The sequence below is a fragment of the Perca flavescens genome, chromosome 13 (genome assembly GCF_004354835.1).
Source record: "Perca flavescens isolate YP-PL-M2 chromosome 13, PFLA_1.0, whole genome shotgun sequence".
Classification (NCBI taxonomy): domain Eukaryota; kingdom Metazoa; phylum Chordata; class Actinopteri; order Perciformes; family Percidae; genus Perca; species Perca flavescens.
Genome location: NC_041343.1, coordinates 18,832,504 through 18,847,790, shown reverse-complemented (window position 1 = coordinate 18,847,790; position 15,287 = coordinate 18,832,504). Strand labels below are relative to the sequence as shown.

The 15,287-nt window shown below is 41.2% G+C and overlaps 1 protein-coding gene across 1 annotated transcript; it reads right to left on the bottom strand.

The window, feature by feature from the left end:
- Positions 1-231: 231 nt before the first annotated feature.
- smg6 (SMG6 nonsense mediated mRNA decay factor) lies at positions 232-14,512 on the bottom strand. Its single transcript, XM_028595013.1, has 19 exons — positions 14,389-14,512; positions 10,687-13,108; positions 9,866-10,058; positions 9,327-9,437; positions 8,906-9,012; positions 8,372-8,450; positions 8,087-8,197; positions 7,757-7,972; positions 7,007-7,068; positions 6,727-6,872; positions 5,695-5,808; positions 4,999-5,158; positions 4,502-4,721; positions 4,133-4,309; positions 3,784-3,951; positions 3,463-3,607; positions 2,793-3,055; positions 2,515-2,596; positions 232-2,387 (listed from the first exon to the last, which is right to left on the bottom strand). Exons 1-19 carry the CDS (start codon positions 14,477-14,479, stop codon positions 2,257-2,259), a joined length of 4,998 nt encoding a protein of 1,665 aa, XP_028450814.1. The 5' UTR covers positions 14,480-14,512; the 3' UTR covers positions 232-2,256.
- Positions 14,513-15,287: the final 775 nt, after the last annotated feature.

Genomic DNA, 15,287 nt, shown 5'->3' with positions numbered 1-15,287 from the left:
TTTTATTGTGCCGACATTTGCATGTACTAAATCAATCTCAGTATTCTGAAATGCACACTGGCTCCCTGTCACACTACGATAGCTTACTGGGACACTTGACTAAAACAGGTATCATTAGTGGTATTGGCAACACCTGTGCCTTTCCTGTTATGATAATTCAATGTCTGCTGTGAAAAAAGGGCATATTTTTACAATATCACATTCTTCATTTGCACATTGAGGTAAAAAACATGCCTTCAAAACATTTTAATGTTATGATGAATAATGAAAATGTAATGCGTATTCTATATTTACTACATTTGCTTCAACATTAAAACACTGCAGCAGAGCCATTTAACACAGTAGATTGCACATAACACTACAGTAGCTCCAGAACAGAGGGGCTGAAAAAAAACTAATAAACCTGTCTACAAGTTCTCCCAAATACTGAAATATCAACAGCTGATGGAAGTTGTACAAGCCCAGCTGAAAAGGTACAGGACAAATACAAAGCAGGGTAGCCAATTCTACATACAGTATTATCTAAATGCATATGATCAAACTGTGATGACTGAATGATGAATTGTGTATGATGCAACATAACAAGAGAACATAGGTGTACATTACATCTATTTTGAGCATCCAGACACTGTCTCAAATGAACACAGAACATACACTATAACTCAGAACTGTCTCCCAAAGCAATGCAGAGCAAGCAAAAAAGCAAACACATAATACCTTTGTGTTAAAGGTTTGCTGACAATGTATCAGTAAGGTCTTGCTTGAACGTGATGAAAATTTTACAGGCTGTAATTTGTGTGGGTGTACCTCATGTACAGTATGTCATGTTGTTAACTAAAGAAAAGTGGGTATGTGACCTTAAAAAAAGTAAATTAAAAGTACAATCTAAAGAGGAAAACTGGTATTGGTGATTAAAATCATTTTATGAAAAAGTAAACTCATGTGGTGGTATGAGCTAAAACACACAAAAAGAAGATGAAATATGAAAATGAAATGAAGAAAAATAGTCACCAATGGTACTCGATAATAAAGCATCTGCAAGTCAGGACCAAACCTTCTCCTAACATTGTGGCTGTCTAAAGCATACCTGGGTCAAATAGTATCCGCACATTTTGTTCATGTTAATTTGTTAAATGATAGGTGGTTGACGATAGTCAATGTAGCATAATTCTCTGGAACTGAAAACTCACTACAAACCAACTGAGTAGTTTTGATTTATCAAATCTCAAAAACAGAAACAAATCAAAATCAATTATTTACTAATGCATTTTCACCCAGATCTGTTTAAAAAACAAACAAACAAAAACAAACATCTGTATTCATAAAATGATGGTTCTGTTTTTAGGAAAACTTTGCAGAGGTTTATTATCAGAGTCTACAAAATGAAGAAATGGCCTCCAAGTGGGAACAAAACTTTTTACACGACCTCAAAAACAAGAAAATAAATAAATGTTTTGTTCTTGACTTTTTCCGAACAGTTTCTTACTATACCCAAAATTAATAATAGCATCAAGCCGGGTGAAAAGCCAAAGTTACCAAACAGGCATCAAGTACTTCCTGTGTTAGCAGGAAATAGCATACCTGCCTGTGATTCCTTGGAGGTGCTGAGGTTGCATTTGGGCTCGATTAACCCCGACTACAATCAGCCCCTTTTTACTGTACTGACAAACACCCTCCAGCTGTGCTTCTCTCTGCCTTTCTATATCTCAGCTCTGCTGTAGAGGCCAAAGCAGTCTATGCGACTGGGCCCTAAGAGAAGTGTGGAAGTGCCAGTTATGGTCGTCATTACTGCTGTCCTTAATCAATTGAATGACCATTAACACTCTCCCTCTCTCTGTCTCATTCTATCATCAGCCTCAAACTTTAACACTGCTTGCAGAGTACACACTCACCAACTAGGAACAGAGGCTCAAGGCTGGACCAGACAACTTACAAATCCAATCCTTCCATATTTTTTTACCTCTTTCCTCCCTTCCAGCCTAGCCTTCCTGAGACTTGTCAAGTCTCCCTGTCTCTCTCCGGGGAAGCTCAGGGATCTCAACACATACATACACACACATTTTATCACAAGGGGGGAAAAAGCTCATTGAAACCACTCTGCTCTCACTACATTTGCTTGTAGTGGTTCTACGCTTTCTTAATCATTTCCTCTCCCCTGTTATCTCCTCCTTTCTCTGCTTTAGGGTGTATTCTCTCATGGCTGAGTGGCAAGCAGGCTTCAGCAGTTGGCTTCCTTTGATTCCAGTTTGGCCTGGTTCAGCCCACTTTGGCCCAGCTGAGGAAAGCAGGGATGTCTCGGACTGGGACGTTGCGGGTCAAAGCTTTGACACGCAAGTTACGGTCATCTGTAAGGAGTACCACTTCCCTTTGGAGCCTCACTGTCCCATCTGTGTTTGGGGGGAAGCCAACAGTAGTAAGAGATAAACTCAGAAGACATTATTCACATCAACCTACATGTTTGCATGTGTGTTAGGAAATATAAACACTGAATGAATAGCAGTCAATGTTACATACTTCTCTGACCAGGCATGAAATCTTTTGCCTTGTCTTTGCAGTAGTGGAGGCAGCAGGACAGAATCAAATCATCATTGGTACCCTGGGGGAAAATAGAAAACTAAGTCACTGAAAAACAGTAAAAACATTTGATGCAAGTAGTAATGTTCAATCAGCAGTCAACCACCATTTCCCAGCAAAAGAAACAGCCTAATTTAATTTCACAATCCGAAACCAAATTACCAAAAAGGTAATAAAATAAAACAAACATTTTGAGCAACATTTATTTGGGCTCTCACCTGCTGTCCAGAAGTGTCTTCACTGCGGAAGGCAATAGACTCGAGCTGATTTCCTCTGCTTGTCAGGGCCCTGAGGTACGGTTCCCTGGCTTCGAATCCTTTCTCTAGGAAAGCCACTGCCAACCGGGCCTTCTCCTGCACAGCCCGCACATGGGCCGCACTAACGTTATAGTTGCCCCGACCGCCAGTGCTGCGTCCTCCTGACCCCACTCCTCCACCAAAGTTGTCCTGGCCTTTAGCCAAGCCATCTAACTCTGTAATCACTGAGAGAGAGAACACACATCACACCATGAGTATACATCAACAAACATGTCCTGTTTTTTAGTGGTGCCTTTTATATTCAATTCAATGTTAAATTTGTTCAATAAAAGAATGTTGGAAATGATTTCTTTTCATAAGTTTTAAATTCAATAAGCATTTTGTTGTATTTTAGCAGAATACTGAAAGCAGCAGAACTGAGTACACTTTAATATCGGTTTATTTATCACAAGTAATATTGTCATTGCGAAATTCAACCTGTTATCGCATGTTTTCCTCTTGTGCAGCTCGAATTCTTATCATGTTAAACATCTCACAACACCACAATTTAATCCTTCATCCCTATTACTAGAGAGTGTAATTATCCATTCATTTATTTCCTCTTTTCGTTGTTTCTGTCTTTTACTCTTACCGATGAGTGGCACAACAATGATGTATGTTCCACACTGAAGGAGTCTCTTCAACCCTCCCAAATGATCAATGAATCCATTGGTATCTGGAACCAAAAAGAGAGGCCTCACTTCCAGCTCCAACTGCCCGCCTGTCTGCAGCACCGCCTAGAACACACATGTTAAATTTGATGACATTCAACTCTGCCACCTCTCATTGATTTTTGATCCTTTGATAATTCACTTCATATAAAATGTCAGACATACATGTGAATACTCACAATTAACTCCCAGATTTGAATACCTATTATTATTATTATCATCATCATATACATCCCTTTTACCTGTATTTTATCCTTGCGCTTCTGTTGCTGTGCCAGTTTGTTGGTTAGGGCGTGGCGTCGCGCCTTCAGCTGTCTGATGTCATTCTCGCTGTCTCCCGCCTCCTCGGCATCCTCCTCCTCTTCTGATGCAGAGAGAGACGAATCTGCCTCGACTATGACATCATCAGCCTGCCAAACAGACACAGATAAGACACATTTTCAGCAATTTGGCTTTCTGCTACTTTCAACAGTGTCTTCTGAAATGCAATGAAGATTCAATTTACATTGTTTTGTGTAGGTAACATTTTTAAAGAGTGCAATCAGAGAAGAGGAAATATTGTTAGAGGCAAAGTAGGAAAAAGACAGTCACCTCTTTCTCTGTTAGAGAATCCTGCCTGCTCCTTGTAGCCATTGAGTGGTTAGGTGGAGAAGTTGCCACAGAGATGTATTTGCCTCCCTTGAAGGCCAATAGAGGCTCTTCCTGTCCACACAGAGCCTCCAGAAAGTACTTGAGCACCGTCACTCTCTTACAATCTGCTGCTATTGCCTAAGGGAAGAGGATGGGGGTATATGTGCATGAGAACAGGAAGAGGACAATAAGGAGTACATGTAAAAGCTGGCACTCTGACCGTTACAAAAGGATAATCAGTCAAATATTCAGTAATTCCACAGGAGTATAAGTATGTACCAGGGCTGCAGTGTTAAAATTTAAGGGAATACACCTTTACTTTCCACTCACCATGTCAGTGTGTTGGTCTGTATAACAAGGTTCCTGTGGTGCAGCAAGAAGTGGTACAAAGCCAGCAAGCAGCTGGTCCTCCTTCAATTGCAGCACAGTCAACTCCTCATCTCCCTCCACGTCTTCAGTGTCGACTTTGTACAGCGGCACTTCCTCATGGTCTACACGTGCCAGCACGTTACACAGGTCAGCCAGGCACTGCCAAACATCTGGGCTGCACCTTGATGGAGAAGAAATGCCACAAGTAATGGCGAGGAATACTGAGCTAAAAGAGCTACTGTCTAAAGAGAGTTGGTGTGTGTGGTTTGTGTACAAGTAGCAGTAGAGGCCATGAGCAGAACAGACAATAGTATCTTAAAGCGACTTAATCATTTTTTAAAATTTAAATGTAGATTTAATTTAATACATGATGATATGTCAATGTTATGTTCACAACTTGTTTCCAATGCCCTCAAGAGGCCCAAAAAAATCTGTTACTGCAGGTTTAAAGTACTCACTCTATACTGCACGGTGGTGGGTTCCACTGGTCTGGTTGTCCCAACATCCAGTCAGACCAGACCTTGATAGTTGGCAGCAGTTCTCTAAGGTCCAACGGGAAGGCAGAGACCCTCACCATACCCTCCAGCTCCTCCTCTCCATCTGCCATTGGGACTGGTTCTAAAAAAAAGAGAAGTTTTTAAAATACAACACTTCATAGTAAAACAAACAAAAACTAAATAAAATTCACAAAATGTTATCACAGCTGTACAAATAAAGTGATGAAATGAGTTTATAAAACTCATCCCTTTTTATGGTCAAAAACTATGTAATGATTATTTTTGAAATTAGTTTTAACATCATTCTAGTGTTACAAATTAAAACTAAATGTCTTAGGGTTTATCCAGACATTTCCAAAGAAACTAGCCACTGTTGTTAAGCCATGTAGTCGGACAATAGTGTATTCTTTGAAGAGTAGTAGATGATACAAGGAAGACAGCGCTGACTGCATGTTTAAATACACTGTTACTCTATGAATAATGTCCACCAATGTGCTGTGGGATCGTACTATTGTAATTCTTGTCATTAAACCGTTTGTGTGATGTGGATGAAAACGCCATAATACTAATGTTGACGTTAAATCCAAGTGAGTGTAGAGCCACAATTTCAATAAAGGCAATTCAATCAAATACTTTTGGAGCTTCCCGTGTTCATACCTGCAGGAGTATCCCTGAGCAGCTCTGTGCAACGCTGCACCAGTAGTGCGAACATGCCGAGACCCAGGGCAGTGCTTTGCTCTTGTAAAACGGACCGCACTTCTCCTTCTTCACCTGATAAATGGAGACAAGAATTTGAAACAGCACTTCCTCATCACTCTTTGTATCAATGTTACCAATGACTTGTGTGCAGCCCCAGCACATTCTTTTGGTTTTTTGTATTTAAGTTGGGGAAAAATAACTGCATGTGAGAAGATGAGATTAAATGTGTGGCAAGGAACTATTATCATCTCTGCAATAGCCACTGAAGCCCTTCAAGTTAACCTGTTTTTCTTAAAGGTCCCATGGCATGAAAATGTCACTTTATGGAGGTTTTTTAGCATTGATATGAGTTCCCCCAGCCTGCCTATGGTCCTCCAGTGGCTAGAAATGGTGATAGGTGTGAAGTGAGCCCTGGGTATCCTGCTCTGCCTTTGAGAAAATGAAAGCTCAGATGGGCCGATCTGGAATCTTCTCCTTATGAGGTCATAAGGAGCAAGGTTACCTCCCCTTTCTCTGCTTTGCCCACCCAAAGAATTTGGCCCACCCATGAGAGAGAGACATCATGGCTTTCAAAGGAGCAAAGTGGCAGTTGGTCAAGGCCACACCCCCACCCTCCACCTTGCCCCCCCCCCTCTCTCCTCCTCAGTAGCATTTAAAGATACAGACACAGAAATGGCACATACTAAGGAAAGCTCTTTATGGCACTGGCTCTAGTGGCTGTAATTCTGCACCAAGGCTGAATTTCGGGAAAGAGACTATATAAAAGCATCCAAAGAGCACCATGTCATGGGACCTTTAAATTGAGTCACATTTTACACAACAAATGAAATGAAATAATTACCTGCATTAAAATAGAATTAGTTGTTCATCAGCCATGCATTTGTAATAGTTTTGCAGATAAACACAATGCTTTAAAGCTCTGAAGCAATATTTATTGTTTGATGAAAATATGGTGCGTGTGTTTCTATGTGCGTGTGTGTGCAGCATCACCTCGGCTGTGAGCATTGTGTATGATGAACATGTTGATGGTGATGATCTGTAGCATGTGCGTGCTGCCCAGTAGGGAAGGGCCATGCTGGAGCAGAGTCTTAAACTCCTGCAGAACACGGCTTGCCACTTCAGGGAAGGATTCCATGCTGTATGGGCATGACAGACACATTCATAAAAAATACAGAAAAACGGACACAAAAAGGCACACACAAAAATAAATAATTAATTCAAACTCATTGTCTATGAATTGAAGAGCTGGAATACATGAGAGATCACTCACCCCACTTTAGTGAAAAGCTTTCCATGTGCATGCAGGAAACTCAGAATGAATCTCTTATTTAGCTGGAGAAGAAAAGGAAGGCAGAAAGACAAAGAAAAGTATTACTAATCATTTATTAATTTGTGCAACAGTTTTATTTAGTTACAAGCTAAGCTAAGCTACTGAAGCTGAAAAGAGCAGAGAGGATAAACACACAGATGTCTCTTCCAACAGGATACAATGACGAATAGTGAAGAGAAGCAAGGTACATTGGAAAGCGACAAAATACATGTGTTAAAGAGTAAAGAACATTTTTGTAGGATATTTAAAGCTACTTAGTATAATCACTGGAACGGCTATACAGCATGTCAAAAACTGGTAACTTCTAAAATTTGCAGCGAACAAATGGATAAATGTCTAAAATATTCCATATAAACACATGAGAATATAGCATGTTCCACTTAATAAATACATGGTTAATTATCGCAAGCAAAAACAAACCAAAAAAGGGCCAAATAACAAAGAAATTAAAGATGGGTTCAAGAGGGAGTTATTAGGAACCGCGATGAAAACAAAAGATTACTAAGACAGTAGTAGACTCAATAAAACAGTGTGTGAGACATCTACAGGCATTAGTATCTAAGGGTTTTGAAAAAACATAAAAAAAACACCCGTTAGAAATATGCACAATGCACTCTAATAAAATGCATATGACGCGTGAGACTCGATGTGCATGGGAATATGAGAGAGAGCGAAAGAAATGGATCTTACATCACTAGCGCTGAGACTGCCCAGCTCTCCATCCTGTTCAGAGTCTCTGCTTGATTCACGACCTCCTCTCTGAGAGGATGGGGTTGCCGCTTGTCCACTGGGACGAGTCCAAATCTCCACACGTGCACCATCTTCCCCTCTTCCTCTTCCTCTTACTGCTGGGCCCCTGGAGCCCCCTTCATGCTCCTGCCTCCTCCTTCGCTCAAGCTGCTCTGTCTACAAGAACAAATTCTGTAAACAAGAAGCACTTTCGCTGCCTAAAGTTTTTACTCCGAAAAACAAAAAGGTAAATTATATGGCACAAGTTAATGGCTGAAGTTTGTGTCTGACCTTACGCTTAGCTTCCTCAAACAGGCTCATCAGGCTTTCCTTTGCAGTCAGGATAGGGTTGGAAGCTGCCAAGCTGCGCATGTAATAATACACAGCATCCAACTTCCGCTTCTGTAAGTTAGGGAGGTGGAAAGAGAGTAAGAGGAGGAAGGTATACTACAAAAGGAACCACACTGGGTGGACCATTACTCAAAATATTTTATATTTTCCTATCCCAGGGACATGCCAGGAGAAATACAGTCAGTCACGAAATAAATTAAGTTACTTAAACTACATATCACTTACTGTATAGACTGCCAGCAGGGCTAGCTGGTTATATGGTCGTCCATTTTTGGGGGCAATCTGCTGGGCTTTCAGGTACCAGCTACAAAAAAAATGGAAATTTATAGTTATGAGATACCATCACAGAAACTTTCTTGAAGATTTGGCCTTTCAAAGATTTCTGCTTCTACTTTAAATTATAAAGTATTCATCTATTCAGTCATATACAGCTAGGAAAGAACATAACTCTATTATGGTACAAAGTCTATAGCATCACAGGAAAAATTTGTCCAAGACTAAGAAGGTTTTTTAAGCAGTCAGAGATTTTGAGACCTGTACAGGCATCTTCAAAAATAATCAGGACTAAATGAAAATTGGTTGTCTGGGAGAAATTAAACAAGTGTTAAAATTGCCCCACGACGTCCTGACACTAGTTCAAGAGTGACCAGATCCTTACTCAGTCAAAACCCACACGTTAAATGACAATATGCATCCCGTGCTCTTGAACGTGTCTAATACATTACACAATACCTAGAGAATGCTTGAATTACAGCCTACCTGCGAGCCTTGCCATAGTTGGCCGAGTCACTGGCTTGTTCACGGTAACGTGCTATATCTCCCTGACAAATCATGCAGCGCTGAGCACTGATAAGTGCATACTTCACCTGAAAAAGACAGAAACACAAGAGAAAAAACATTTTCAGAGTTTCAAATTGCATTTTTATTGCCCAATTTAGGTATTTACATTGGAAATATAATTGATTTTAAGATGCATTACTTGATAAATCTTTGAACAGATGTCACACACACACACACACACACACACACACACACACACACACACACACACACACACACACACACACACACACACACACACACACACACACACACACACACACACACACACACACACACACACACACACACACACACACACACACACACACACACACACACACACACACGTTTGCTTTACCGTTTTGCGTAATGGCCGAGCCCTGATAGCCATGCCATCCATGTAATCCTCTAACTTAAACTGGTACACTGTCTGCAGCTTCTGAAGCAGCGCATTAAAGAATAATGCCCCCTGTAAAACACAGATAGTGATCACAAAGGACAAGTGAAGTTACATATTTAATGTATGCTTTACAGGCTGTACTCATATTCAAAATCCTATAAAAGTGTAACCAATTATGAATTTATTGTGGCCTGTTACCCCTCCAAGAAATTAAAGCTGTAAGATGGTTTTGGACACAAATATTTCCAAGATTCTTAAGGCAACATATAAACAAATAGGTATATTATCTAATGCAATACTTATTTTGGGTTTACTGATCCCACTGCTCACCCAAATACTAAGCAAGGTCACAATTGTATATCTAATAAAGTGCCCAAAGAGACTTTTAGCTTTTGTTTTGATCTATCCTCAAGCAAGATTATGAATCCTGCAACCCCCTTGCAATAACCTCATTTTGTGAAACTTTGCCCTGTCTGAATTTCCCATACACTCCTTACCTCATCAAGCAGCGTAAGAAGCATGTTCCGGATATGAGGGGTGTTGTCATAGGTGGGGTCTTTGAGTAGCTGTCGGAAGTGCTCTATGACCTGGTAAAAGACATTCTTCCACAAAGCCTGATCCACGTTCTGTGAATCTGAGAAGTCGATGTCTGTCAGGATGACCTGCTCATATAGCCCCAAAAGGTCAGCTCTAGAAAACAGAAGGGCGTAACAGGACAGGACTGTACTGACTCAGTTCTGTTGAGGGCATCTTGCAGCCAAACAAGTAGTGCAAGACAAAAACATAAAACAAACCAAACACACAGAAAAATGCCACTAACACACATCCTTAAAAGGTGCCCTGCCACACGTATTTCATTACTTTGTGGTAATGTCTGAAGTTCTACCATGGACTAACATTTTTTGTGGAAAAAATGCCTTGTTTCAAGCCATTCTAGCGTGGTATAGAAAGCCTACAGCAAGACTCAGCTCGATTTCAGCCAGTTGTCGTTAATATTCAACAAGCTAAGCTGTTTGAATCTGATTGGCTAACAGCTAGCCAATGAGAGCCTGGCTATCAGAATCCTTTACCCAGCCCAACTGGGCGAGCTAATGAATAGTAATGAGCTCAGGCAATATGATGTCAGACTGACCAGCTTTTGTAATTGGCCTGATTTCTCTGCCTATTTCTTTTCAGTGGCTAGAGCTGACAAAGGAGACAGCAGTTCATTTTCACATTCACAACATAACACAAACACATATGGACCTAATATATTTAAAAAAAAATGCAAGTAAAAACAGTTTTGTATGGCAGGGCACCTTTAACCCCAAATCCTCACCTGAGCTGGGCCATGCGATCCAGTCCATCAGCACTCACTCTGTCTCTGGACAGAAGGTTACTGAGCTGGAGCTCCTGTGCATCTGCAGCCCTCAGCAGCCTCCCCAGCTCCCCTCTGGCTTGTTGCTCCACCTCTTCAAATGTCAAACTACCTCCTGCACCAGGCTGGGAATAACCTGCTCCCCTGTAACTCCCACAGAACTGACCCACACCAGGGCCTGGGTACATAGCATTAGGGGGAGCCATTTGGTAGGGCCCCATATGGTAAGGATATGGACAGCGCTGACTGGTGGTGGTGCCGGGACTATGTGGGTTGCTGGTGGGCATGGGGTAGCAGTAGGGGTTGTCAGAGTTTTGGAATTTGTAGTAGACCATGGCAGCAACCTTCGGGGATTGAAAGTGCTCACCCTGCGGGACTGGAGGACTGCCTGCTACCTCATCGTCTGTGTCCAGAAAGTGAAGCTGTCCATATCCGGTCCCCGTCTGAAGAAATATATGCTGTTGGAGAGATGAATGCTGTGAGGATTGGGTGCTGGTAAGAGCAGGTTTCTGGTCGGGGTTATTTGGATCCCAGAGTCGTCTAACTCCTCCTCCTCGGCCTCCTCTACTCCTGCCAGCTCCTCCTCCCCTAATTCCACCAAAAAGAAGCCTTTGCCCAACCTCAGGTGAATTAGAGATGTCTATGCGGGCTGGAAGCACCAGGATACCTCCACCCCTGCCACGAGGAACCAAACCTAGCTTGCGATGTTCTGACACACCACTATGTGACCCAATACCAGACTGTTTTTCTAGAGAAACCTTTAGGATTCCCCGACATCCTCCTTTGTTTCCCTTTGGTCTGTTCTTTTCTTCCCTCCGCCTTTCTGCACTTAGTTCCCCACCTCTTCTTCTCCTTCTTCTGTCTTCTACTATGTCACTCATCTCACTCCCTTCCAGTGATTCTGTAGATGATTCCCCATTGGTTGTCCATCTTTGTAAATTACTCCTTCGTCCTTCTCCACTAGTAGCCTTCCCCTCTTTGTTATTGTGCTTTGGCTCCAAGTGTGGCCACTTGGTACTCCCCACGTCCATCCCTATTCCAGGACCATCCAGGCTGGTCACACTGCTGGCTGAGCTACTGCTGCAAGTTCGATTCCGTGAGCGCCGAATATCTGATTTGGAATAGCGTTTTGAGGTTGGTGCTGTGATGTTTGCATTAGATTTGTTTCCATCACCTCTTTCTACAGCCCCGTCAGCTTCTCGTTCTGTCTTAGCATCTTTCTCAGCATCTCTAGGCCGGTTGTTGTTGTTGTCTCCTCTTCTACTTTCGCTGCGATTTTCTTTTCCTATGCTTTGGTGTATCTCTCCCGTCTTACCTGGTTTGTTGTCCCTATCTGCTTCTGCTTGCCTCCTGTCTCTTTCCTTCTCCACTTTTGCTAGGTTGCTCTTTCCTCCACCACCTGCTTCATAATCTCCTCTTCTGGAATCCTGATTCCTCTCTTTTTCCTTCTCTCCTCCCCTTTTCCTGCGGTTTCCCTTTTCTCTCTTCTTCTCTACCTTTTCTTCCTCCTCTTTTGTTCCTGCCTCTTGGCCTCTCCTTTCCTTGTCGGTTGTTACCCATCTCCTGCAACTTAACTCTTCAACGGCTTGGTCTTCACATCCCACTTTACCCTTTTCTTTTACACTGAGTTTTTCTACTTTACTAGTAATTTTCTCCATTGAAGCATCAGACGGTAATGGTTTTTTTTCCACATCTTGGCTTCCTTGCTTTCTGTTTTTCTCACTGGATTTAGACAATTTTAAGTTTTCCTGTGTACCTTTTACTTCTTTATTTTTCCCTCCTTGCTTCTGTATAAACGTTTTTTTGTTTCCCTCCCTTTCCCCTGCACTCATCTGGGATTCTGGCTCCGTTTTCTGCTTATTCTCCCTAGGGGGAGGCTTATCCTGCTCTTTTCCAACTCCAGAGTCCTTTCCCTGGATGCTCCTCCGGCTTCCAGGTTGATACAATTCTCTGTCTGGTTTGCGGGCTTTCCGTGTCGGCTTAGCAGCTCCAGCAGGTTCCTGGTGTTCTCTGTCATTTTCAACAAAGACTTTCTCTTGATTTGCTTCTGATTTAGACTGCAAGTGGCTGCCTTTTCTACAGTTCTGAGTGTTACTTCCGTCACCTCTCATTCTGTCTTCATCTCTTTTGTCAGTGTCTGCCCCACCGTATGTGCACCCATGTCTCTCTAAAACTTTTTCAGAGACACCCTTTTTGTCACTCTGTGATGGTTTATCATGTTCATGTGAATCAGCAGCCAGGAGATCACTTAGACCAGTTTCTCCCTCCTCACTGTCACGGTGACACCGTCCATGTCCAGCTACCGTCTGATAGCGCTGCAGTTCAGGGCGCTTTCCGTCACGCTTCCTATGCTGCTTGTGTACGTGATGCTCCTGTTGCTCCTCTGCAGAATGAAAAACACAGAAAGAAAGTATATGGAGTATGGGTATTAAAGAATAAGGTCAAATTCAACAATGCCTCAGACTGTCTCAGTACTTTCTGACTTCCCTACCCTGTCTCTGGCGCTTCATTTCCATTATGGACATAAATCTTTAAAAATGGGTTACAAATAGATAGCTTGACATGATCAGCTGGGCCCTGTAGTTTCTTATCAAACATCACTTAAACAGGAGTAAACAGTGCATTTGTTGTTGGAAACTATTTTCAGTTGTGATTAATATGCATTTGCTGCTCTAGTAAGTATTGATGGCAGCAGAAATGTGCATGTTGGACTGACTCAAAATAAATTAGTCCCTGTGTTCATCAAAAAGAAACCGGTCAACAAGTGCGGAGTGTCTAATTGATGTCTTCTTTTTTAATTACAGCTTTATGCTTTTATGGATAAGCTACACCAGACTCTAGTGGGATTTGTTGACAGTAACACAAATAAACAATATCAATAACAACAAAAGTTCTGCCTGTTTGGGACTAGCTAAGTCACTGGAGATAAATAAAAATAAGAGCCTAGGGGGGGGAAACAGATGTGTGAATATTTTCACAATAGTGCTACCCCACTAAACACTGCATTAATTAACATGAAAAAGATGTCATCCGTTCACAGCGTTACAAACAGAAAATACTTAGCTACAGTTAATGTCAGAAAGCATTCCCTGTCTGGAATTGTGAAAAAGTTCGCATAGGAATCTGCAGCTACAAATAAACTTCGACGGAAAAAAAAAAAAAAATGGGTAACGTTAGTTAACGTCCACTAATTTTCCAACGTCAACGTTAACTAGCTAACGTAAAGATTACAAAAGTCGAGCTAATCAGTCGTCACCGTGGATGTAGCTAAAACGTTAACGTTAATAAGGTCGTTAACACCATTCAACGTTACATTTAGCGTAGCGGACACAATCCTGCGACTAATGTACATAAAGTATAGGGAGTAAATATAAAAAAAACAGTACGAAGAATATGAGCAACAAGGGTTAAATCGTGACAATAGTCGCACATAAATTATCTGGTGTCGTTATGGTTGAGGGGGGCGTTTAAAACACACCGCGCGGGACCAAATAATAGACAGGCAGATAGCTAGCTAGCTTGCTAACAACATTCACGTTAGCTGGTTACAAACTTAGCAACTCCATAGGCTACTTTCATCTAACTTGGGATACTTCTTCGCTTCAATTTATCGACTTTTTCACGAATGTATTCCTTCCGAGTATCTACTTCACTTCCTCTCACCTTTCTGGCAGTAAGTAATATTGATTGAATTCGACGCTTCAGCTCGGAGTTCCGCAGCTGAGATTCGCACTCTGTCCAGTTCGTTCGCCATCTTTTGCTCTCACTGAAAACAAACACAACAAGTTAGTATGGTGGCCGAGCTGGATCAAACATATGGTGACAACGCAGCGAAGGTAGTCGGGTAATGTAGTACGGTCCAATTTAAACTGTGCGTACGATTTATTAATCCGTTTCAGATCCAGGTAAAAGTAGCAATAATATAGACTATTTAACGTTGAATAATTGCATTATAAGTAAAAGTCCTGCATTCGAGATTGTTGAATATTGTTGCATACTACACAACACAGCATATCAATCTCCTTCGGGTTAAATAGGCCTACAGTTTTGTCTTATCTTATCTTATCTTACTACTATAGCGTTACTACTATTACTATTTCATATAAGTGGTAGTAATAATGAAACTTTTTAGGCCAAATGAAGAAAAATAAGTCCTTATAGTCTTATACAGAATACTCATGCAAATCCTTAATATGTTTTACTCTTAGCCTTTTTTGTTTATTTTATTCATATCACAGTATATACATTTTTATTCTGATTGTGCCTATTCATCTTCATATTCCTTAAGGTCGTTTGATTGTATGCTCTTTTGATGTAATTGCTGGTTTTGTTTTATAACCCTTATCCTATGTATACTAGCTATATTTATATTCAATATTGTTTTAATGTTTTCTTAAAATTTTTTTTGCTGCCTGTTCTACCAGAAATCCCTTTATTTCTTTATTTTATAGAGAGCATATTAACAAAAAGCGGCATCTTGCCATGTGCATATACATTGTATATAAATAAAATTAATCTTAATAAACATTTTTCGTTACAATTTGACCAAATGTGTCTCGGTC

Bases quoted from the DNA above. Each gene is read 5' to 3' on its own strand.
- smg6 (XM_028595013.1), bottom strand. From the start codon at position 14,479: ATGGCGAACGAACTGGACAGAGTGCGAATCTCAGCTGCGGAACTCCGA. The intron at 10,059-10,686 runs GTGAGGATTTGG...TCTGTTTTCTAG, and splicing joins GATCGCATGGCCCAGCTCAG to AGCTGACCTTTTGGGGCTAT. The intron at 4,310-4,501 runs GTGAGTGGAAAG...CTCTTCCCTTAG, and splicing joins CAGACCAACACACTGACATG to GCAATAGCAGCAGATTGTAA.